This window comes from Emys orbicularis, chromosome 11 (genome assembly GCF_028017835.1).
Source record: "Emys orbicularis isolate rEmyOrb1 chromosome 11, rEmyOrb1.hap1, whole genome shotgun sequence".
Classification (NCBI taxonomy): Eukaryota; Metazoa; Chordata; order Testudines; family Emydidae; genus Emys; species Emys orbicularis.
In genome coordinates, this window is record NC_088693.1 from 59568321 (window position 1) to 59595138 (window position 26818).

The 26818-nt window shown below is 41.0% G+C and overlaps 1 protein-coding gene across 1 annotated transcript in view; it reads left to right on the forward strand.

The window, feature by feature from the left end:
- Positions 1-4822: 4822 nt before the first annotated feature.
- The window catches only part of BMPR2 (bone morphogenetic protein receptor type 2), a 174736-nt gene continuing 152740 nt past the window's right edge, over positions 4823-26818 (forward strand). Inside the window, exon 1 of the mRNA XM_065413053.1 lies at positions 4823-5145. Coding sequence (XP_065269125.1) covers positions 5070-5145 — 76 coding nt within the window. The 5' untranslated portion in view covers positions 4823-5069. The remainder of the gene's footprint in view (positions 5146-26818) is intronic.

Consider the following 26818-nt stretch of genomic DNA (forward strand, 5'->3'; position numbering starts at 1 on the left):
TTGCTCATGTCCATTCCATTACCCGCCCTCCAACCCCTCTGTCAGAGTTGCTGGCAAGAAGGAACTGAGAGGGTGTAGGGTCGGCGGCGCCTATATACCAGCGCATGGGCGCAGCACTCAAGTGGGCACCACAGCCAACCCTACGCAAACCACTAAGGCAAAAATCTCTGACAACTGTGCATGTGGGCACACACACAGCTAGGATAGCAACGCAACGAGGACAAAGATGGTTTTAAGCCATTTTTGTATTCCCTATATTCTTGGCCCCAGCATGAGTTATAGAAGCCTTGAGGTTGGACAGGTGTAGAGCCCTTGTAGGGATATTAAAGAAGGTACTAACAGTGATTCCCCCAAGTGACAGTGACCCCCTCATAATTTGTCCCCCACACTCTAAAATCCAACAGTTTCACCAAGTACAAAAATCTCTTGGGTCTTCTGTTAAAACTTGTAAGCTACTGTCTGTAGAAACCATTGATTATATCTCTCCTGTGAAAGATACTTTATTACTATGTAAAACTTACAAACAAATTAATTGACTTTGTTCTTGAAGTAATTGATACAATGTAAACAAACACTATAAGCCGTTAAGTGATTTTCACTTCATTCAAGGGCTCCTAGGACAGACCCCCACCCTCTGTGATTAAAGGGCCGGGAGTCTCAAATGAATTAGAACACACCCTGAAAGTGGTGGAGACAGTAAATTAAAATATGGTTAAGATATGGAATGTATGCTGATGAATGCTTGATATACATGGATGGTTAGGGAGGTGCCAGCCTAGAAAGGGAGTATCCATCGGCCAAAGAATGTGTCAAGTAGGACCACCAGACAACCCCCTGAGAGTAAACCGGGATCCACCCCATCACCTGGAAGGATGAGAAACTCAAACTTTGGACAGTTTGGAGCCACCAGGAATGTGCCACTTTGGACAGGAATGTGCCATCTGCTGATTGAGTCAGCAACAGCAGGATGAAACAGTTCCCATAGACTAACATAGGAATTAATTCCTATAAGAATGGACTCTAAAGACTGATGACTTTGAGTCTCTGGTTCTGCTGCCAACCTCCAGGAGTATCAGGTGCACCTGACACAGACTCGGCTCCATCCTCATGACCAAGATACCTGGCCAGTAACTTGGCATGAGCAACTTCTAGGCTGGTAACTATAACACCTATACAGAACTTGAATGAATGATTGTGTGAATGAACCTCTCTCTCTCTCTCTCTATATATATATATATGTGTGTGTGTGTGTGTGTGTATAAGAAATAAGTAGTCAAACAACGTTGTTTACTTTTATCTTTTGCTTTATCAGTATATTTACAATAAATGTGGCATCTTTGCCTTATCCCTCTTAATAAGATCCTGCTGGTTTTTATTCTATTGGTATAACACCCTTACAGGGTGACCCCTTGTGTGCAGAATCTATTTTTAAGAGGCCTTTTCCATCCCATTTAAAGCTCCTTTAGAGCAGTATAAAGAGGCCTTAGGGTGACAGAGAATCAGGCACTAATCAGATTCTAACCCCAGTTTTACCACATACTTCTGTGGCCTGATCATCCCTTCAGTTGTGTGTGATAGAATGATCAGGCCCTTGGTGTGACCTTGGGCAAGTAATATAATCCCTCTTCCTACATTGATTTTTGTGTGTGGAAATCTCTTGCCGTTTTTCTACCACCTGGGTAATTCCACTGTTGCTAGCACCAATGGATGCACTGGTGTAGATTAGAGCTAGAGCAATAGTGGGAGAACTTCACAAAAATCTTGGCATAGACACAGCCTTTGTTTCCTTATTTGTAAAATGAGAAAATCTTGCATAAGATCTGTGGCAATTTTGAGGCTAAATTTATTAATGTTTTTAAATGCTTTCAGATTCTCAAATAGAAGTCACTATATAAGTCAAAAATATTAGTAAGAGGACAAAGAAAAACAAAAATGTTACTTAGGTACAGCACAAGCCCTATACAATGTATTAAATGAAGATACTGTACAAACCTAATTCAGAAGTCTGAAGATATTCCCACTTGTATTTATTTATTTATCATTATTATGACAGTGGTGTCCATATTCCCAATCGAGATCAGAAGTTATTGGATTGGGTGCTGTACAGACACATTAAAAGATAATACCTACGCTGAATGTTACAAATTTAAACTACTAGTCAATGTTCCTGTGCCACTGATTCCCTTTTGGATTACTCAGTACTCAATCTTCTGAGTCAGTAAAATCTAAGAGGAAAAAAAATGATTCTAAAACATCAGGATTTCACTGAAATCTGGATGCTGTGCCTGAGATGAGTTTCCTGTCACATCTGAGATATAATGTAAAAATATTTTAAAATTCACAAATAATGTAAAATCAAGTAATTTTGTGTATTGATTTCCTGTTCCTAGTTGTGCTTCTTAAATATATCAATATTATATTAATGCTGGGAAATAATGATTATTTGTTTCAAATGGAAAATATGCTTGACATGCTTAGACAAAAATAAAGTGTCTGCATTGAAGAGTTTACATTCTAGAAGGTAAAAAGATTACATGCAGAGGTATGAAGAGCTTAGTGGATTTGCTTTGGCTTTCTTATTTTAAAAAAAGTTTTAAACTCACTTCTTTTAAAGATCATGGAAGAAGTGTTGTTGTTTTTAAGTGACTTGAATGGGAAGCAGTAAGCTTGGTGAACTGACTTGGGAAGAAAATGTAATGCAGAGAGGTGGCAGGATGGAAAAAAGCATGGAGTCTGGTCTGAGGGAGAGCAGAATAAGGCATTAATATTGGCATTGTTGGTGATGCAAAGGGTTTGATTGGGAACATGGCAGGAGACAAAGATCTAGGATGTAGGACAGGGTAGAGTTTTCAAGGGCTTTAAAGGCCAGGACTAGAAGTTTAAAGTTGATGTAGTGCTTAAAGGTAACTACAAAGGAATTATTTTGTAATCATTGGGGTTTTGCTCTTTCTTTGTATTATGATGTAAGAAGATGATCTAAGAGGTTGATTTTTGTTTTTTAAATACTTTTTTCTATGTTTTTTTTTACTCTGGAAATATCAGATCTAGTCTTTCCTGGTTTTGCTGGAGGAGTGTGTGTGTGTGTGTGTCTCTCTGACAGATGTTTCTTATGAAGGGTAGATGGTTGAATTTGTAATAAAGATATCCTTTCTTTCAAACAGTTTCCCCCTCATTATTGTTATTACTGTTTGTGTGACCGAAGCACCTGGGAACTCCAGTCCAGAGTCAGGGCCATACTGGTATTGCACTTGTACAGGCAAGTAACAAAGAAGACTCTGCCCCCAAGAGTTTTCAAACCAGGTACTGATGGAAACCAGGGGGACAAACGTGGGTTGGGATATGGTTACAAGGATGAAGGTACAATAGAGCAATGTTTAGCAGAAGTGTCCTCACTGCACTCCCTCTCCCAATGCCCAGGGAGGAGAGAGAAGCTTTGCAACGTGGCCAGGTTTAAAAACTCCAGGCTCTGACAGAGTGGGCACTCCAGAGGCAAAGAGCCCGCACAGAAAATGCCCTGCTCCTACAGCCATGGATGTGAAGGAGAAAGCGAATATGGCTGTCTTGTTCTTTTTAATTTCTCACTACAGAACACGACGTTGGAACATCCCTGTGGGGAAATCTCAGCCAGGGGCTGCTGCACACTGGAGAGAGCGAGCTCCTAGCCTGCAGGAGATGCTTTCACACAGTGCTCTGCAAACAGCGCTGCAGCTACTGCTATGAGGAAACCGGCCAGCTCCTCCTCCAGTCCACCCGCCCACGCACTTTTTCTCAAGGCCGCAATCTGGCAAACGTACAATTCTCCACAAACATGGCGGTGCGGGAGGGGCGCGGCAAACTCCCCTGTCAACACCCTTCTCCTCCATTCGCCCGCCCGCCCTACAGACACTGAGGCGGCGGTGCCGTGGTCCCTCTCTAGCTACCTGGAGGCCCACCTCTATGATCAGGGGCCTCCTCAAGCTCTGAGGGGCGGGGGGAGAGGGGTGTCTGGCTGGCGTGCGGCGACCAGCGCGGCCGTTGACGGGGCTGGCTAGGTACGAGACCAACGGGGAGGGGCCGGGAGCCCAGACTGGCAGTTAGCAGCGACTCCCCTTTGTGTCTGGGCTGGGAACGGGGAGCGAGCAGGAGCCAGCCGGGGCTGGGAGGCGACGCGTGTGGATCCCCCGCACCCCTCCTGGCCGAGCCTGTCTGCGGCGGGCGAGGGCAGGGAACCGGCGCTGCCGCGTGGGGGAGTCAACCTGTGGGGAGGCGCTGGGCTCCGCTCCCGCCCCGGGGGCACCCCACAGCCCGGAGCCGCCGGCTGAAGCCCCGGAACGCCCATCGCCGGGTCTCTCTACGCGGAGCGGAGCGGAGCTGCCCGCCGACGGAGGGAGGAGGGAGAGGGGCCTCTGTCGCTCTCCCGGCCGGCTGCGAGCAGGACCTGGAGCCTGATCCATTGCTTAGCTGGAGGCACCCGGGAGGGCGCCCTCCCGTTCGGAGGGGCGAGGGCTGCGCTTGAAGAGAGCAGATGGGCCCAGGCGCAGCCTGTGAATGGCAGTGACTGAGGGGACCGCTCCTTGTTAAGAGACGCGGAGAGGGCGACGGAAGACAGAGACCGTCCACGGGATGGGATGCGTCTCTGACCCCAGCCTACTTCACAGCTTGTTCCGCGTGCCCAGGGCCGAGTAAGGAGGCGCCAGAGGTGACCGTTGCTATCCATTTTCCCTCCTCACCCCTGGATATGTTTCATGCTAAACCTGGATGCTTCTTTGATATCGTGAAGTTGCGTGGGAAATAATCTGGGTTTCGGGTGTGACCGCAAGAATAGCTGCTCACCCAGGGGAAGGGAAATGCATCCTGGTTTGGAGACAAAACCTCCCTTTCCTATGATCGTTAGAAAGAAGAGGAGCCAAGTCCCGAGGCATGAAGACAGATGTGTGTAATGGAGTAAGACCTCAGACAGCTCCTGTCATCTGCCGTTTGCCCTTCCAGACTGGATTGTGATCCAAGAGAGTTTTAAGATTGTTTAAAGGGAGAAAAATTCTCCTTTCGGTATTTTTTTTCTTCTGCCTCCTTCTTTGGCTTCCTCAGGTATGAGTGCCTCTCTGCAGCACCTTTTGCTGGTGCTCTTGCTCTCCAGTGCCACCCTGCTGCTCAGCACTGCGGCTGGTAAGTAGCTACCCAGTGTAATATACTAGCCATTTTGGCACAGGGAAGGGGGTGGGGTCCATCAGTATTTCGGTATATCTGTGACCCATTAAAAAGTAGTGTGTGTCTCTCAGTGAAGTGTGATGATATTTTTAAGTGAGGACCTACTGACCATATTTGAGAATAAATCATGCTTTATTGTATAAAGGAACCCAATCTGCAGCTGAGGTTTATTTTCTCTTGGTCTGCTCATGCTGGTTAATGGCTTGTTCTCGCTCTCCCTTTTTTTAAAAAAAAAAAGATAATTTGGCATGGTGTTTTTTTCTATGAAATGTTTAACATCTTTGTGAGGTAATGCCAGAATTTTTAAAATACAGTTTAATCACAAGCAAGAGCTATGTCTGGTGGTAATGGGGTCTTTGGGCACAGCCATTTTTTATTCTACTAACATCGATGCTATTAGGGGCATTATAACTACAACATTTGATATATGTTTTAGGGAAAATAGACTTATTACTAATGCATATTTCTTGGAGCTTGAAACAAAAATGAAATTTTTTCACCATTGTCATTTATAGAATAGTAAAATAAGATGGTGATGAGGAATACTGCAAGATCTGAGTATACATAATGTTAAAGGTTTCATTTTCCTACAGTAAATGAAAGTCTAATATTTTTGAAAAAATGCTCGATTTTAAATTTTTTGAAGCTCAATGTTAGATGCACAGAACAATTTGCCATGAGATTTAAACAGTATGTAGTCCTTGCATCCATTGGCTTTTGGTCATTGTGGCAGATTAGCATGAAGGAGCTCTCTGAAGTGTTACCCAGGTTTATTAGGTGCTTATACTTATTCCTCCCTTCTGTATGCTTTTACCAATTTTTGGAAGATTCATAGTACCTTGGTATCTTTCTTTCCACTCAGAAGCCAGTGTAGAATGCTCAATCTTCCCAGCATTCTTTTTATAATCTACTGTGTGAGCCTCAGATATAGGATAATAGAGAAATGTGCAGTTTCTTGTGAAGATGGCATAGGAAGATTGATAGTTGGCGCACTTTTTTTAATTTTAATTATTTTTTTAATGCATTTTGGTCAGTGTTCAAAATAATCTGTTTTTGCTAGTAGAATAATACTGTGAATTGGACGTGTTCGGTCAGTTTCTCCATTGCTTTACTAAGAATGGATAGTCTTCCATTTTATAAAAGGCTTTCTTTGGGGAAATATTGAACTGAAATGATTGATATGGAGCACTTTCCTGCATCAGCCTGACTTTTGCTAGTCCTTGACATTTTTAGATTATATACCATGTTTCTCTGTGATAGTTTGGTAAGAGGATTTTTTTGAAGAATAAACCTTTCAAGGTCAAAAGCTTTGGTATTAAAATGTGTATGACTCTAAAATATCCCATTATCTAACCTTGTCCCTTAAATGTAAAACTTAAAAAAATAGTTTTGTTTCTCATTTAATTACTTTGTTAAACTTTTATGAGTTAATTTTTCTTTGTGCTGATGAGAGTGAAGGTTTAATGGCACTGATCTGAGCCAGGCAGGGGATGGGCAGGTGCCTACAAGCCTACTTAGTGAGCTTCGCCAATTTCACCTCGATTCTGACCTGTTATCATCACTGCTACTTCAGTCCTGGGTTTGTCTTGTACAGACTGATCGTCATGTCATATTCTTTGGTCATCTTGTGAAATACATGAACAGGAACTCATTTTCACATTATGGCTGTATAATACTTCTGTAGTTAATATGTACAATACAAAAGTTCTGTACCTCTTAAAAAGTCTTGGTGACAACTATGTCTAAGAATATGTTAATATTTTGAGATTTAGCTAAAATAACCATTCTAAAGCTTGACTATAAATTTAACAGTGTATTTCAGAAAAGGAAAAAAAAAAAAACATAGGAAACCACAGGAGGTGAAGGTCTGCCCTTATATATATGTGAATGACCCACTCCCCCGAAAGTAGGAGCTGTGCAGTCACATCTGAGTGCATAATTTTGGCCCTGTGAAAAACTGAAATCCTTCATTAACGTCCCACACTACGTCTGACCTAGTGAATGGATAAGACAATAGTAGGTGAAATGCATTGTTGATAAACGTGAAGTAATGCACAGTGAAAGGAAAAATTTAATTTAAAACTTTATAAGGCATATGAGTAATTGAGTATCAACTCAGGAAAAATATCTAGGCATCCTTGGAGGACAGCTCAGTAAAGAACTTTGCAGCTAGTCTAAACAAGGAAAGATGTTAGGAGCATAAGAAATGGGGTGGAACATAAAACAATGACATTAGAAGTCTATGGTTTACCCTTATCTAGAATACTGTATGCAGAAAAGGAGATAGTAGATAGGGCTCTTCCTGTCCATGTAACATTTGAAGACCTAATCGGGGGCTTAATTTGCTACGGTATAAGGCTCCCTCCGTCCCCCCCTAACTTTTCATAGGTCTATATCCTCCATGATGTCTTCCATTTCTTGCCCCCTCACTTTCCCCCTGGACTTTTGCAGGGTATAATATAATCACATATAATATTCTATATGCTGATACAATTCCCCCTCCCCCTGTGATTTTTTTCTGAAATGAGACCTCTGAACCTAATAAATATGTATAACTGAAGACTCAGAATTCTTCCTGTCCAGTTACTGTGAGGAAATCTACCACGTTCCTGTAGAAAATCTCTACAGATCTTAATAAGTGTCCAGTATTCTTCTATTAAGTTTGTATAGTCATTACTCTTTAGAGGAAGGCTACTGTGAGGGAACAAGTCTCAACAAAGGGTTGATAGGACCTTTAAAGATGACCTACAAAGGGAAGGGAAAAATTGGGCTTATGCCACTTTTTATTTAGTTTTATTTTGTATAAAGAAGACTTGAGAGTCTTCCTCGCACTTCTTTTAATTAGAAATAGCAATCATATTGAATTTTCCCTTTTTTTTGTTGGAGAACTTCTTGGATGACTCTTATATCCTGGGACCTTAATTGAAGAAGAATGGATATTGAATCCTTCTTTTCTCGTGTGGCTCTTGTTAAACTTTTTTTTTTAAACATTTATTTAATAATCTGAATAAAAATCACTTCCCCTCTAAATCAATCAGTTTCACTACCTTGGTATCTGGGATGTATAATCCTCAAGGACCTGCATTTCAAATTGTTTTTTTTTTTTTTTTTAACATTACTAAAATCAGCATATATTAGAAAAAAAGAAAAAAATGGGTTTGTGCCTTTTTAGGATATCTTTAAGAAATCCGTTGGTCTTTATCTGCATAGTTCTTTGTCTCAATTATTAATATTAAAAAGCTAAAGTACTTTTAAAATGGATGGAGTTCTGTAATGATTGAAGGCTTTTAAAAAACTATTAAAATATTTTTAATTTTTAAAATGAATGAATTGGGGCAGTCTTATCTTGTTCTGCTTAGAAAGTTCGTTTCCTCCGTGTTTCAAAATTTTATTCCAAATGTGAAATTGAGAGAGGTGGGACAGATTGGCAATTAAATTCAATTTCTCTAGTGAGCAGTATTTCTGACTCATGATCTAAGATGGTTTCCTCCTGTGTGGACTATTGATCTTGTATATCAAAGTGGTTGCCTGAAATCATCTCTACTCCAGATTCCTGCTGCTTTGCCATAGATGTGCCCATTGTTAGGGCCCCACCAAATTCACAGCCATGAAAAATGCGTCACAGACTGTGAAATCTGGTTTTTTGTGTGCTTTTACCCTATACTATACAGTGTTCATGGGGGAGACCAGCGTTTCTCAAATAGGGGGCCCTGACCCAAAAGGGAGTTGCTGGGGGGTTATAAGGTTATTTTAGGGGAGTCACGGTATTGCCACCCTTACCTCTGCGCTGCCTTCAGCGCTGGGCGGCCGGAGAGCAGTGGCTGTTGGTCCAGTGCCCAGCTCTGAAGGCAGCGCCTCGCAAGCCCCAGTGCAGAAGTAAGAGTGGTAATAGCATACCATGCCATCCTTACTTCTGTGCTGCTGCTGGCGGCGGCTCTGCATTCAGAGCTGGGCTCCCAGCCAGCAGCCGCCACTCTCCAGCGGCTCAGCTCTGAAGGCAGCACCGTGGCAGCGCACAAGTAAGGATGGCATGGTGTGGTATTGCTACCCTTACTTCTGCACTGCTGCTGGCGGGGTGCTGCCTTCAGAGCTGGCTGCCCGGCGAACAGCTGCTTCTCTCTGGCTGCCCAGCTCTGAAGGCAGTGCAGAAGTAAGAATGGCAGTACTGCAACCCTCTTCCCTCCCCCCCCCTTCCCCCTTTGCGTCAGGACCCCTACAACTACAGCACCATGACTTTTCAGATTTAAATAGCTGGAATCATGAAATTTATCATTTTCAAAAGCCTATGATCCTGAAATTGACCAAAATGGACCGTGAATTTGGTAGGGCTCTGCCCATTGCCTATGGCCACTGGATCTTTCCTTTCTCATTTGAGTAGTAGTCAGGAAATCCAATTTTTGATGGTTAGATGATGGGAACTTGTTCAAGGGGAGTTAGCCTGGCAGACAGAACCACTCTACTTGCTTGAGGGATACAGTTGGTACGCTTGAGGGTACGTTAGTACATAAACCCTTCCCCCACATTAAAGTAGGTATTGATTAACTTTTCTGAGGCCTTACTCTGAATGTACCAGCCCCTCCTTTAATGGTGATTTCTGTATGTCAGCTGTGGTTTCAAAAGTCATGTTACCAAGGTGCCAGAGAACAGACAGTGCTTCTGTGTGAATGGCCCTACCCTCTAGAGATTCAGGGGTAACTGGGTAGCTGAGTCTCCTGCTTCTTTTGATCTGATCTAGGGCAAACTTCACTACTTTGCCCTGGACGAAGAGACCAGGGGAATTTAGCTGAGTTTTCCTTTTTCACTGGAGCCGAGCCTCTGCGATGTTTGCTTTTCTTTTTTTGCAGAAGAGGGATTGTCTGGCCTTGTGTTACTTTTCTAGCAAATATAGCCTAAAAGGGACATCAACTTAAAAAAAAAATCTCACTGCTATTTGAATTTTTTTTTTACATATTAACACCAATGTTTAATATAACCGAAATAGACTAGAGAAGAATATTTTTCTCACATTTTTGTGTGCTTTTTTTCAGCAATTTGTACAGTCAATTTCGCTGTTTCCTCTGTAGAGTCAGGAAGCCAGTACCCTTTTTATTGTCTTTCACGCGGCAACAGGAGAGAGAACATTTTAAAATGTGATTGTGAAACCACAGAAATTAGAGAGGTACTCACTATAGTGTTCGGGTTCTACACCAGGAGGCCTTGTAATTCATTGTTTAAAATTGACTAGATTTAAAGTGGATGGGTTTGCCTTAAATATGGATTTACTTGGAAAGGTGCTAATACAATTTTCCTGGCCAGTGTGAAAGGGCCTTGTATGAATGGCTGCATAAATCCCATTGAGAACAAAATGCTTAACCTAGAATGAAAGAGAAACAACAGTTATGCTGGATAATGATTCTTAGCCTTATAGGAACACGAGCACAGCTTGCTTGCAGCTTTGACTGTCTTAGTAAGCATTTTATCTAGTCCTATGTATTTAGTGAAACTGATGCTCATTTTTCTTTTTCTCAGATTTGTCAGTTTTATTTACCTTTATAATATATCAAGAAAAGGAAGAAGTGAAAATAATCTGTTCTTAAAAACAAACAACCAAAAACTTGTTTGAATACAGCAGTCTCTTGAAATTTGTAGCACAAGAATTATTATGCTAGATCAGGCTAGTCCATCTAGTCCAGTATTTTGTCAAGTACAGCTGCTACTATGAGATGTTTCAGAGAAAGGCACAAGAAAAGTTATGGCTGGCTTTTGCCCTAAAACATGAGGATTTATTATCAGTGTCAGTGGCAACTCCGTAAAATTATGTGAGATTTTGGAAGTAAAATAGGATTAAAAACCCTTTGTTTTATGCTCTGGTTGAGTTTAATCTTCACATTTGGCACAATAATTCTTCACAAGATGTTTGAATTTTCTATAAATCTTTCAATTAATTTTACTATTCAGAGGACATATTTTAAAAATGCTCCCCTCTTGCTCAGTTTTTAAATATTTCTTTGGGTTCTTCTAGCTAAACAACCAGTCTTGCCAAACTCCAAATTTCTCTCTCACACATTCTGGTAACATTTTGGGCAGAGAGGCTTCTGAAATCTTAAAATTAAACACTGAGTCAGTCTCTTTATTCTGGGCAATCTAATGGAGCAATGCCAAGATGAGACAGAAATATCAAATTATGTCAGTTACTTCTGGTTTCTGGTGCTGCCAACATGATTCACCAGGTCAGTTCCTCACAGAGGTTGGAGGCAGGCTGTGCAGCAAGCGGTATGGGGTGCCACAGAAGTGAGCAGAGTCTGGGTGCACGTGAATAAAGATGGAAGAGAGGTAGGCAGATTAAGAGGGAATTTGGAGGCATGAGGAGTTGAGCTGTGTTTGAGGGTAGAGATGTAGTAGAGATGAGGGGGGAGTGAGGTTATGTATGGGAAGAATGTGGAGGTCTGCAACTCTGCAGGGGACCTGGGTCCTGGTGGGATGGAACCTAGTGCCTTTGCACTGAGGGATTGCTATACAGATATAGTACTCAACTCCCTCAGCACTGCAAAGAGCTGAGGCATCACTGCAGTGCTCCCCATGGCGCTGCTACATGAATGTCTCAGTGCAGAGGCTGTGTACTGTGCTCCCTTTCCTTTTCTTTGTGATCCCTTCACAATATCTTTGCTCAGCCTCCCTGTGTCTGAAATCCTTGCTCCTTGCTTGACTGACTGCAAACATGAGCTATTGGAAAAAACAAAGTACGCCACCATACTAACTATGTCTTGTCTACATAACACTACTGCAAAATTATAAACAGTGTCTTCCAAAATGATAAATGCTATTAAAACCATTTCTATTAAAAAAATCAAACATTTCCTTCTATTAACAATTGTCCAGCACAGTACACATCAACAGATAACCATCCGCTACGAATCTACACAATATGCACTTACCATCAACCCAGCCCTAATTCAGTCTCATGAACAAATACAAAACATCAGTTTCTAACGACATTGAATAACAGGTTCAACATCTTGCGTGGAGGTAGAGAAAGGTTGTATGTGTATTGTGAGTAGGGATGTGGGTGAGGCCGTATGGAGACAAAGAAATCATAATTGTAGGTTGAAAGGGTTGGATGAAGATTTAACTAGTATTTTCCTGGTTCTTTTGTAGTTATGTTAGTGGTATATGCACTTGAATAACCTTAACCTGGTTGTTAGTAAACTTTTGCGGGGATAACCCTTAAAATGAGATTTATTCCCCTCTCTCTAACACACACATCTGAATGTGATATCCATTCATATAAACATCAAATCTTTTTATGAATCCTACAGAGCTTTTGGTCTGTATATTATGGCAATGAGTTCCACAGCGTATTTGTGTTTTTGCATTTATCAATTTCAAATATATTGCCTTTCAATCTCATTGAATGTTCACTTATTCTTGTATTATGAGACTGTAAATTATAAGTAGGGGCACCTGATTTATGTATACCTTTCAATGTCCCATCTTAGTCTTCTCTTCTCCTTATCCATTCCCAGTTTTTGCCATCTCTTATACAGAAATCTCTTCATGTGGCTAACTTTCATGGCACATCAGTGCACCCCTTTTATTTCTGTTATATCTTTTATCAGATGGGATTATCAGAACTCAACACAATATTCCAGATCCTATTCTTTATGTATCCTAATGTTTTGCTTATTTTTTGACTATCATTGCACATGCAGCGGAGATTTTCATTTAACTCTCCAGGACCACAAGGATGCTTGGATTACTTTCCTAAGTGGTTATGGTTAATTTAGGACCCAACATCATTGAATATATTAAATAACATGGGGTCCTGATATGGAATGTTTGGCCAACTACTGTTAACCTTTTGCTGGTGCTTTTGTTAGTTATGGACTGCTTTTATTCACAATATTATGTTATTCTGCTGAGAGAGAGAGAGAGAGATCGGACAGTTTCTGCAGAGCTTCTTTAAAGAAAGTGCGCCAAAACTAGACCAGTGTTTTTTGGTAGAAAGTATCCCATTCATGTACAAGTAGGCTCTGATGATTGTAAAAGTCTGGTCTGCATTTCTGGGGGGTAATATGTGTGGTGTTTTTATTCGTTTTTTTTTTATTTTGCAGGCACAGACTTAGAAGCTCTTATTTATGAGTCTGATTAGGTTTTAAGAGTATTAGCAATCTTTGCTTTTTATTTTTTTGTGCAGAAACACTTACCAAATATATTATCACAGATTCACCTGTTATGCTTTTCCAGTGATCTTATCTGTTAATGCAGAATCTGTACTCAAGACCAAACATTATAAATATAATTTTCCTCGTTTTGAATATATCACTAAGACTCTTTTTTTCTCTTTTTATGTTTATTTGAAGACAAGGATGTTGCTTATTCAAGGATTAATCTTCTGCTTGCCATTCTCTAATATAGCTTTTAATTTAATTTTTATCCATTCCTCTGAGATGGGATTGATATATAGTGGCAATATAGTAATAATTAAATAAAACTGAAAATTGTAGCAGGCATACTTTCTTGCGATATGTAATATCCTAGGTTAAACTGGTGAACCTTCAGAATATTGGAACTACCAGTGCAAAGTAAATACTCTGATAATGAGCAGACCTTCTGTATAAAAGTAATATTTTAATTGGCAATCAGGTTAAGAGCAAAAGCAGCTATTTAAGGAAGTTGGTATAGATACCATCACAGTGTTAGTTTCTTATGTTTGGATGTTCTTAAAGCTCTTCTCTTACATCTATATTGGAATAAAAAAAACCTGTGGCACTGAGTCTCAAGAGTCTGGGACAGTTGACTAGGGTTTGGAGTGGGTGGGTTGCGTGGTTAAAAATAGCAGTGAAGACGTTCCAGCTTGGTCTGGAGCCTGGGCTCTGAGATCCACCCCCTTCACCAGGTCCCAGAGCCTGGACTCCAGCCCAAGTTAGAACGTCTACACTGCAATTTATAGGCCTGCAGTCCAAGCCTCTCAAGCCCGAATCAGCTGTCCTGGGCCAGCTGCAGCCATGTTGTGGTCTTTTATTGCAATGTAGACGTAAATTTCTTGCTGTAATCACTCAGGCGAGGAACTGCAACTAGAGCAGCTGCCATGGTTGAAATAGATATGTATACTTCATGTCTCCTGTTTCAGTTGGCAGACAAACTTTGAGTTATAGTGCATACACTGATGACTGGTATTGTGGGACTAGCTTGTTTATGATATTTTAGTAGGACTTAGTAAGTTTTTAGCTTCTTAATTCATAATACTCTGTTCATATTGTGGTTTGTGGACTAGTACAAAAGTATCTGTGAAACTAAATGGGCGGGTAAGATCTGAAAATGGCTTATTTCTACAATAGTATGAGGTAGGGGTTTGGATGCTGAAATTATTTCCAACACCCTGCCCACTATTTTGTTGGCCTTGTACAGTTTCTCTGTACAGCACATGTAGTAAAGTACCTGACTCTGTTACGAATTCTAGATACTGTAGAGACATTTTATAATAAACATAGCTACTTTTGTAGAGTGTAGCTATGACCTGTGGGTAACAGACAAGCATACTAATCTGTTACTGCTAAATTATCATTTTAATATTCACAAATTAGGCAATCACTTTATGCTGACATATTGAATCGTTAGTACCACTTTCCTTTGTTCAAATAGTTCATCTAATACATATTCATTAAATGTAAATTATTCAACTTCTCTAGGCCAGATTTGGCTTTTGGTGTACATCTGGCTTAACTGAAGTGTAGTTACTATACCAGGGGTTCTCAAACTGGGGGTCGTGAGGTTATTACTTGGGGGGGTTGTGAGCTGTCAGCCTCCACCCCAAACCCTGCTTCACCTCCAGCATTTATAATAAGGTTATAAATTAAAAACACTTTTTTATATTTAAGGGTGGTCGCACTTAGAGGCTTGCTGGGTGAAAGGGGTCACCACTACAAAAGTTTGAGAACCATTGTACTATACAATCACACTGTTGCGCCTAACAGCAGTTATTTGCCTACCTTCCTTTTTAAATATCAGTCTTACCTAATTGTTTAAAATCTTTTGCTAAATATTTTTCTGTATGTTCCATAGTAAATTTACAAGTATTAAAAAGCTAAAAAATTTTTTTGCTTCCATTGTTTCCTGCCAGAAGTTGTTGATCCACATATTGCTAATGATGTTGTTAGGAGCTTTAATTTAGTTCATTTTAAGGGTAGGCCAGTGAAATAATGCAGCATGTTTTGTGTGCAAAACAAACAAAATGAACCCTTTATTATTTTTGCAGCTCACTAAAATGTACTGTGTGCCTCACAAAAATAAACATGTAGAATATGCACAGAAAAGTACGTGGTCTAAATATGATGTGACAGCAAGAGAATTTCAGAAACTTACAGAAGAAGGATGAGGAAGGAGAATGGTAACAATAATAAGATTCAGTAAGGAACGTCTTCATTGTTCCACAATTTAAAAATTTAAAATATATATATTTTTTTAATAAAAAGGGACGTAGCTTGGCAAATGAGTTCGAGTGGATTCTGAGCATACGGTATCTCATGGAAGAAAACTCAGAGGTATTTGTAAGAGTAGACAATGAAAGGGATGTTGTAACTGGTGTCACTCATGGAGTGGCAGGGTCTAAGGAGAATGCTGTCAGGCTGTGTGATGTAGAGCCTTGACAGAAAGGACAAGAAGTTAGGACTTAGGGCAGGTCTACACTGCGGCAGGGATCGACGCTCTGAGATCGATCCATCAGCGGTCGATTTAGCAGGTCTAGTAAAAACCCGCCAAATCGACTGCAGATCACTCTCCAGTCGACCCCTGTACTCTACCCCCGATGAGAAGAGTAAGGTAAATCGATGAGAGATTTTCTCCCCATGGTAACTCAACCTAAGGTACATTGACTCAAGCTATGTTATTCACGTAGCTGGAGTTGCGTAGCGAAGGTCGACTTACCCACGGTAGTGTAGACATAGCTTTAGTGTGTACTGCTTTAGGGAAACAGTTAAGGATTTCAAAAGGGAGCTGATATAGTCAAAATGATGGACAAGAAAGAAGATTTTGGCAGGCATGTTTTTGAATGGATGGAAGAAAGGCTAAATTAGTCACAAAAAACACATGAAGAGGACAAGATTAGAGCATGGAAGAGTGATTGGATGTTGCGATAGGAAGGAAAGAATGGATTTTTTTAACTACTGAAGAGAAAAGAGTGAGAGGATTTCATTGTGGTCTAAGTGTGGGGTGAAAGGGAGAGGGGAAAAGCTAAGGTGACACCCCCTACCTACTCCTAAAATCTAGAGCAGGGGTCGGCAACGTTCGGCACATCGCTCGCCCGCGCTGCTTCTCGCCGCCCCATTGGCCCGGGACGGCGAACCGCGGCCAGTGGGGGCCGCGATCGGCCGAACCTGCCGCGTCAGCAGGTAAATAAAACTGGCCCGGCCCGCCAGGGTGCTGAACGTTGCTGACCCCTGATCTAGAGAAATGAAGATGACATCTTCAGTCCTTGTTTCTTTTCAGTGTTAAACTATCTGTGTACCCGTGAGAGATGAAACACTCCACTTTTATCCTTCCCTCAATCACGTCTTCATTCCTACCGGAGACTCCCTCCAAACTTTTCCTTCTGTTACATTCCTGATCGTCTTGCTGGTTACCACCCAAGCAGTATGCTAAAAGTGCATTGAGAAAATTGTGGTGTGAAGGGGGAGGGGTTGAAGTAACATCATTATTATTTTGGGAAGGAGCCTGCAATTGGGTTAGGCTAACAGACAAGTTATGTGAGAAAATCTGGGATCCCAACTAACTACAGTAGACCAGAGTATGCCCCCAGGAGCCCCAGATGAAGGTACTGTGTGTGAGTGGAACTCTGTGTCTGGAAGGTAGAGGGAGCAGGGCCTGGGCAGGTTGTGCTTGGAGTGAAGAGCAGGCAGCCCTGTGTTGAGTGGGGTGGGGCAGGAGAGGATGCATGTATTTTCCCTGCTCTCCTTTTTGAGTTTACCCCAAAAAAGATAATACAGTGTGGAAAAATTGCCCTTTAAGGAAGGTTGTGACACAGACCCATTTGTGGTTCACTATTCTGTGTCAGCAACTCTTGTCAGGCCTGACATGCTCCCTACACTTAACACACAGTTGTCATATTCTATATCTGAAAAGTATCATGTAAGATGATATTGGAAAACTGATAACTCGCTGATAATTAGTATTCTTGTGTGGTGTATGCACAGGGCAAGTATAGTGAGTTGTGTATATGCTAGAACAGCGGTTCTCAAACTGTGGGTCAGGACCCCAAAGTGAGTCGCAACCCCGTTTTAATGGGGTTGCCAGGGCTGGCTTAGATTTGCTGGGGCCCGGGGCCAAAGCCCAAGCCTGAGGGCTTCAGCCCTGAGGTTACAGGCCCCCTGCCTGGGGCTGAAGCTCTTGGGCTTCAGCTTTGGCCCCCGCACACCTGGGGTTGGTGGGGCTTGGGCAGGCTCAGGCTTTGGTCCCCCCTTCTAGGGTCCTGTAGTAATTTTGTTGTCAGAAGGGGGTCGTGGTGCAATGAAGTTTGAGAACCCCTGTGCTGGAATTATGTTCTTCAGATGTGTTTGGTAAGCAATACATAAGCCCAGTCTGCCCTAGACAAAGGAATGTGTATTTATTTCTCTGACCAGCTTGTTTGTCGGGCAGAGACAATGAAGGTATATTCTGTACCATGAAAGATAATTGAGCAAATAATTAAGCAATCAATTTGCAAACATCTAGAAGATAAGGTGATAAGTAGCAGTCAGCATGGAGTTTGTCAAGAAGAAATCTTGTCAAACCAATCTGATCGCTTTCTTTGACAGGGTAACAAGCCTTGTGGATAGCGGGGAAGCAGCAGACGTGCTATATCTTGACTTTAGTAAGGCTTTTGAGACTGTCTCGCATGACTTTCTCATAAACAAACTAGGGAAATACAACCTAGATGGAGCTGTTGTATTGTACAAATACAACCTGTAAGGAGGGTGCGAAACTGGTTGGAAAACAGTTCTCCGATAGTAGTTATCTGGTTCACAGTCATGCTGGAAGGGCATAATGAGTGGGGTCCCGCAGGGATCAGTTCTGGGTGTGGTTCTGTTCAATATCTTCATCAATGATTTAGATAAGGGCATAGAGAGTACACTTATAAAGTTTGCGGACTATACCAAGCTGGGAGGGGTTGCAAGTGCTTTGGAGGATAGGATTAAAATTCAGAATTATCTGGAGAAATGGTCTGAAGTAAATAGGATGAAATTCAATATGGACAAATACAAAGTACTCCACTTAGGAAGGAACAATCAGTTGCACACATACAAAATGGGAAATGGCTGCGTAGGAAGGAGTACTGTGGAAAGGGATCTGGGGTCATAGTGGATCACAAGCTAAATATGAGTCAACAGTGTAACGCTGTTGCAAAAAAAGCGAACGTCATTCTGGGATGTATTAGCAGGAGTGTTGTAAGCAGGAGTGTTGTAAGCAAGACACAAGAAGTAATTCTTCTGCTCTATTCCACGCTGATTAGGCCTCAGCTGGAGTATTGTGTCCAGTTCTGGGCACCACATTTCGGGAAAGATGTGAACAAATTGGAGAAAGTCCAGAGAAGAGCAACAAAAATGATTAAAAGTCTAGAAAACATGACGTATAAGGGAAGATTGAAAAAATTGGGTTTGTTTAGTCTGGAGAAGACTGAGAGGGGACATAACTGTTTTCAAGTACATGAAAGGTTGTTACGAGGAGGAGGAGAATTGTTCTTCTTAACCTCTGAGGATAGGACAAGAAGCAATGGGTTTAAATTGCAGCAAGGGCAGTTTAGGTTGGACATTAGGAAAAACTTCCTAACTGTCAGGGTGGTTAAGCACTGGAACGAATTGCCTAGGGAGGTTGTGGAATCTCCATCATTGGAGATTTTTAAGAACAGATTAGACAAACACCTGTCAAAAATGGTCTACATAATACTTAGTCCTGCCGTGAGTGCAGGTGACTGGACTAGATGACCTCTCGAGTTCCCTTCCAGTCATGTGATTCTATGGTTTATATAAAAGCTATCAAGATAGCAAGGGGAGGAGGTAACAACTTAGCTATCACCAGCAGGGGAGAAACGAGCATGAAGTCTTCATCAGACTCCATGGCATTTCTTCCCAGCAGGAGAAAAAGAAGTCTATCTAAGAATACATTTCCACTGTTTATTGATCTATAAAGACAGGTTGTTCAAACCTCAAAGCATGAGTTCAATCAACCTATAATGATATTCAATACAGAGTGTATTGAGTAAGGTCATTTATGAAAGTTGGTGACATGCCGATGATTGATATTGTGAAATGTGTGTAACATTATATGAGAAATAATGAATACTTACTGATATTATGCTTTTAAGTCTGTGACCAAACACAGAGATAAACAGGTTTTCCTCCAGACAAGAGGGAAGGGAGCTCTCTACCTGTCTCCAATGTGTAAAGTAAGCATAATGAAATCAAAACAATGGATGTCCTATTTGCATGTGAATCAGCTGGGGAATGGGAAGCCCACTGGAAGGGAAGAACAGCATGAGGTCATCCTGCCTCTTTAATCGGGGTCAATGGACTCAGAGAGGTAAGGGGAAACAGAGAGCCATTTTTGCATCTTTCACCTAGGAGAACAAGGGAAACCATCACCTTGTACTTCCGTGGAAGGTCCTGACTGAGAGAGAGTCACCCATGTCTGGAATGTAGAAAGATTGGTAAGAAATCTGCCCTGAATTAAGACTGTAGCTTGTTGAGTTAAATTATAGGGCAGGCGATGACGCAACCTCTGACTGGTCTGGGTTGATCTCCAAAATTTCACAGAGGTTCTTAAAGCATCTGCATGCAGAAGGAGTCCTTGGTAGGGCAGCTCCACTGGAGCCATGCAACTCGGGAGTCAGGATGGAGTTGAGGAGCTGCTAGGAGCACAGAGCCAGTGAGGAGGGACAGGGACGGGATCTACATACGGTTGTACTGTTCACCTGCCTCCCTTCCTCCCTGGCGGAAAGATCAGAAGAAGCTCAGCGAGGGGAACATTGTGGAGATTTCCTTCGTATAAACCCCTTTCATTTCATGTGGAAGTGGTCAGGCATAATATTTTAAATTTTCATTGTAGCTTGTGCACAGACTCGGGAAAATATATCTGCTGCTGAAATCCATAGTCATTAGCAGCATGCAAACCTAAGTCATCTTTCAAACATCACTTAGATAAGGAATGGCAGAGGTAAAATATTGGCTCTTAACTTGCAAAATGTATAGATATTTTAAGTATTTCTACATAGAAAAACCAAAAGAAGATACTATTAAACAGATTACAATGCAAAGAACCTGCATAATCCAAAATTATTCTTTGTAGATATTTATCCTAGTTAGTGTATCAACCTTTATATTAAATGACATAAGCCAATCACTTTTTCGTTGGAAATAAACTTCTCACCTAAACTTGTTGCTGCATAATTAAGAATGTTTAAGTTGCTTCACAGACTATGTTGTAACTTGTCTAAGTGGTTGAATTCCTGTTGGGAGTTTTAAAAATAATACATATGCAGCAGTCATTACTTTTGTAGTATGAAGAAGTGAACTGCCCCTCTTTCGTGGTGATCCTATTCTTTTTGCAGGTTTGGATGGTATATTTATGTGCCTTTCATATGTTTGTTTATGTAGTGTTTCTTACTATATGTCAACTTCAATAAAACAAATAAGTTAAAAATGAATTTAAAAATATACTTTAGAGCCATAGCTTTTATTCATAAAGACTCATAATGAAATGTGTTTTCAAAGCACTAAAGTTCCTGAACATTTTTCACTTCATACAACCACTCTCAATCTTTTTATAAAAACATCAATGCATAAGTAAACTTTAAAAAAAGATCCTTAGCAGTGCACATAATTCAAGCGTTAATCAATATCATATTAAACCAGGATAGAGCATGGCAAACAGCCAAATCATTCTTTTGCTAAATCAGTGGGTTGGTCTGAATTACTGGTTGTGCTGACTCAGAAGAAAACTTTTAAATAATTCAACTGTTTCTCCATTACAGGGAGAATTTGCCAATTTATACCACTTTAGCTAGATCGTTCTGTCAGCATTACTATTATGGGCCCATATTTTGATCTGTTTAGGGTTGAACTGAAAACTCATAGCCTAGATTACTTTTTCTAGAAGATTAATCAAAATTTATTTGGTACAACAGTTGTTTTGTTTTCAAAAGCTTTTGTGACCAGAACTGCAATATAAAATAGCACCTGCTTTTTCCAGCATATCTAATCTCTGTTTGTCTTTATACCTTATGGATTTAAAAACAATTTTTTATTACTGTTACTCCTGTAAGGCTAATACAACTATGGATGATCAAGCATTTTGTAGTGATACCATGAGGGGAAAAATGAAAAATGTCTAATGTGTTTTTAAAAATCAGTTAAATTTAATCTAGAACTACAAGCACTGCTATGCACTAATCAAAATTGTATGTTTATTTAATGATGTTGCTACAGGGCAGAGTTAGGGTGTTGGGGTGTATTAATGTATTTGATTTAAGATTAACTCTGAATTTCCTAGATTTGAAATGTTTTTAAGGATAATTACATCTCTGTAATGACTTTATCATTAAGTTACTGATATGTATACAACAGTTAATTTCAGAGGTGAGATGAACCAAATAGGTCTCAATTCATAAATTTAGGGTTTGATTAATTCTCATTTTCACTGGGGTAAGGGGTACAAATTGCAGAGGTGGTTGTATTACAAAGGGGATTCATCTTGGTTGGCAGTTCGTATGCTTTTACCTTTCCCTTCATTAAAACATCCCCAAGTGCTGTACTGATTAACTTTGGGCACCCAGATGGAGTGGAGGATACAGTTTCATTTAATCCCCTCCAGGCAGACTTTTATTAGCAGAAACAGTAGGTACTGGATTATACTTAGAGCCCAGTTCAGATACAAAATTTGTATCCGCATCTGATCCGCAAACATGGTCCATACATATCCTCAGATAAAAAGTGGATATCTGCAGATTTTCAGGGCTCTAATTACGCTGGCAGAAGCTGATGTATTCTAAAGATGAAATAAGCACAAATTCAGTTAAATGCAAATCAACTAATTTTAACCTGAACTAAAATTACTGTCTTGGTAACTCATTTCAACATTCCTTATGTCTTTTTTTTAAAATAATAATTATTATTATTATTTGTAATAATTATTATTATTATTAAAAAATAAAAATCCATTTGATCTGCTGTTTGGCTAAATACTTTATTGCCCTTAATCCTGGATTAGGTTTAATATGAAACCTGAATATTACCTTTCTTTATCTGTGATAGACTTTTTGACATGAAAATCTCTCAGATATTTTTCTTACTATGGAAAGCTGAAATTAAACTAATTCTAAAATACTTTCAAACCAGCCAGTTATTATCTGTATCTGTTTTATTTGATACCAAATTGTATTTGGGAATTCTCAGTTTTTCCCAGTGCTAACTGTGAGGGTAGATTTTGGATATTACTGAATATGCCATATATGTCAGGAAAATCTAGCCCAAAACGGAATGGTTAACCAAATAACTGAGGATATGAATATTTTTTTTAAAAAGTCATGGTGTTCTATGAACTCTTTTTTCAGTGTATTAGCATCATTTCATATTGGTGTTTTGAATCTTTTAGCTTATATTAGTGTCTCCTGAGAGAAAGATAAGTAACACATGCTGACTTTGACTTTTGGACACTCTTCATATCTAAGGCTTCAGTTGTGCTAAAATTTAATATCCTATCCAACAAAATATTTGGATCAACTGATAATAGAAATTCTGATCAGATCTACAGATTCCTTCCCCACTCCCAATCATCCCATCCCCTCTGATGGTAATGTGTTTTCATTGTTTTAGCTTAGTTCAGACACTTGGCAAATAACTTTTTTATGGGATTAAGGTAGGTACATAAAATTTAAAAAACAAACCTTTTCTTGGTGGACTTTTACCCTGTCGTAAACTATTCTCGTAATCATAAACTGGATTCTTATTCTGTTTCTGGCTGTGGTGCCTAAACCCAGTTAGAGCATAATTTAATTAACATTTCTCCAAGGCTTACAGAAGAGTTAGTGGAGTATATAAAATACTACACTGCCATATCAAAACATGAACACACACAGGAGATTTCAGTTATGAAAAAAAATTAATCTGGTTACTATAGGAGTGTTGATATCATTAAAGGTGGTGTCAGTATTTCCATTATAAATGTTGGTGCCATTTGCAGGGGCCAGGTGAAGTAACTGTTATTCTCTATTACAGGGATCAGCAATCTTTGGCACGCGGCCCATCAGGGAAATGCGCTGACGGGCTGGGATGGTTTGTTTACCTGCAGCGTCCGCAGGTTCGGCCAATCGCAGCTCCCACTGGCCACGGTTCGCCGTTCCAGGCCAATGGGGGCTGCGGGAAGCGGTGTCCCCTCCCCAACACTAGACTTCATTTGTCTTCTTAGTTCAAAAGCTTAATAGCAAAAATTAATTGAAAACAAGTAAACAAAATGCATACAGTGCTATGATTAAGATTTTCAATGCACAAAAGTCAGGAAATTGAAAGTTATCATTCCCATAGCAAGCCTTATTTATTCTTTGTGTGAAGGGGTGCTGGAACAGTTTTTATGGTGGGGGAGGGGGTGCTGAGAGCCATTGAGCCAAACTGTAAACCCTGTACATAATGGAAACCACTTCAAGCCAGGCGGTGTGGCAGCCCCCCTAGTTGCAGCACCTGTGTACGTGTGTGTGGTATCACATGTTGCAGTATATGCTAACTTAAATATAATGATATACAGAAATCTACATTAAAACATTATTTAGATTAAGTCAAGCACTGTAAAGTTAGGAAATGCCAGTATTTAGGTTTTGTGCAAGTTTAATTTTCCTTCCTTTTTCATCTGTATTATGTTAGTCTTTAATTATATAACATACTATTTTTTTTTCTCCATAGGGCCCTTGTCTCATTTAGTTTGCAAGGCTGATGGTGCTTGGGGAATGAAGTTGCTATTAAATATTTTACTCTCATTATTCAGTTAGTGGTCCTTGCCTTACTGCATGTCCAAAGCTTGCCATAACTACTGTAATGCATGGCAGTCAAGGTGGGCTGGGGAGCAGTCCAGAGCAGCAGTCAAGTAGACGTGGGTTGTCAGTAGCCAGGAGGTCAATTGGTATCAGACAGTCTGGGCTATGGCTAGTATTCTCACTGGGGTCAGTAGCTGGAAGATCCAATCCAATGGGCCAGGATAGCGGATTAGAGAGGCAAGGTCAGGTGAGGCGGCAGGGCAATACGGTATGGTCCAGCAAAGTGACAGAGCAAGGCAGTCTAGGCAGCAACCAACAGGCAAATGGTCTGTTGCTCACACAGCTTCCTCTTCCTGTTGGGGTCTATATATAGTCCAGGTATCCAATGAGAGTGCTGCTTGTCCATCCAATTAAGGGCCTGGAGCGTGGCTGCTGTGGTTCTGTAGGCCTTTAGCACTAAGGCTGTTGGTCAGGGCAATGGTTCAGTTCGCTGTCATGGCGCAGTGAATAAAGATGCTGCCTCAGGACCTGGTGGGCCTAGATCTTGACAACTACGGAATTAGTAATTTCCTTGTGGTCTTCTCTCCTGTCACTATAGTATCTGAGGGCCGCACAGACATTAATGAATTTACCTCTACTATGAGATAAGAGAGCACTATTGTCCCCTTTTTACAGATAGGGAAACAGATACAGAGACTTAGTGGCAGAGAGAGAATTAGAATTTATGATCTATTATTGACTCCCAGTCTTGTGCTCAGGTTATACTACCTTACTGCCAGAGATGCTGAGCATCCATAACGCCTACTGACTCCAGTTGCAATTCTGAGTCCTCCGTACTTCTGCTTATCAGTCCACAGGTGTCTCAAATTGGGCCCTAGAAAATGAGGAACATTAGAGGTCACCTGCCAAATTTTAGTTTAAGTAACTTGGTCAACATCACATCAGAAGATTGGCAGAGTCCGGGATTAAGACTGAGCTTTCCTGTGTGGTAGTCACCAGCCTTAACCGCAAGACCGTCCTTTTTCTTCATTTACTCCCCTGCTGTGTTCTTTATATATGTTCCAACTTCTAGAACAAATGAGATGAGCATTCAGTGCATCAAATGAGTCAGGGGTCCAGTGGAAAAAACAGTATGTGGCTACGTAGTTAAAAATGGTATCATTTTTTGTGTGCATAAGAAGCCAAATTAATGCCGCACAGGCAACAAAAATTTGGGCATTTTCCAACTTTGGAGTACTTGACTTTGCAGCTGGCAAGTGCTAAGTGCTGTACTTAGAGGGAAAGTTCAACTATATTGTGACAAAGTGAGGCTGGATGGCTGCAAGAGGGTCCTGGAAGGCCGATATATTAGCCCTAGAATGTTAAAGGCCCTTTTCCCTACAAGCTGAGAAGGGATTACCTCAGGTCAATTAGGTTTCAGAGTAGCAGCCGTGTTAGTCTGTATCCGCAAAAATAACAGGAGTACTTGTGGCACCTTAGAGACTAACAAATTTATTAGAGCATAAGCTTTCGTGGGCTACTATATGCATCCGAAGAAGTGGGTTGTAGCCCACGAAAGCTTATGCTCTAATAAATTTGTTAGTCTCTAAGGTGCCACAAGTACTCCTGTTATTTTTTCAGGTCAATTGGGGACACCTGAATACAATTAAGTGCTGCCCGAGGCCTTTAAAAACCTCTCCTCTGGGGTTTTGTGTTTATGAGATGGTTTCCTTTTTTGTTTGGTGAAGGATCACCCCTTAGGCCAACCCTGGGGCCTACAAAGGAGCACAGAAGGGGGAAGGCAAACACTGCCCAGAGTGGGGTTGATTTACCCCAGGCCTGCCACCGCCAGAGGGGAAGTGCTAAGTCTGGTGAGACGAAGGAGGTGCCTTGCAATTAGGGCATGTCTACACTTGAAACTTGGTGCAGGTTTGTGTATCTCTTTTATGTGATCCACAAGTGCTCTGTGAGCAGTGCATACACACAGAATTATCTTGTGGGTAATATAGTTTTGCCTCGTATCATTGCTGCCATATAGCCCAGGGATGTTTCAAAAATATCACTCAGCATTCTGGTCAGACATCCCATGATGCATTGGTCTACTGCTGTATTGTATGTATTCTGGGCATACTGCGCATTGTGGGATTCCTTCTGGGAGGTAATGGAATTCTGGGTGTTGGGGTCAAACTAAATGATTCCCATGATTCCTCTCCTTTTATCCCATCATCCATCTTGTTTTGCAAGCTATTTTCAAAGTGCTGTCTAAAAGCATGGAGGAAGCACTGAGTGTTATGATCCTTATGGTGGTGAATATAAACACGGTTGCTGCGAGCATATTACATTTAGGTTTGTGACTTCAAGACTAGGGAGATAATGGTCCCTGAGGAGAAGCATGAAACTGAACAGATAGTTCTCCTTGATCGTTTCTGGTGGAGCACTGCTTTTGGACTCTGCCAACTAGCCTTGACCAGTGGGACAGAATAGTGCTGCAGACCTGAAATGACCAGGGTGCTGGCATAACCTAAGGATGTTAAACGCCACTTTCCTAGAAATCTGTGAAGAGCTCTTGCTGAAGCTGCAGCAGTGAAACACCTACACGAGAGCTGCCATTGGTATGGAGAAGCATGTGGCCATTACTATCTGGAAACTCTTCATATCTAACTGCTACTAGTCAGTAGCTAA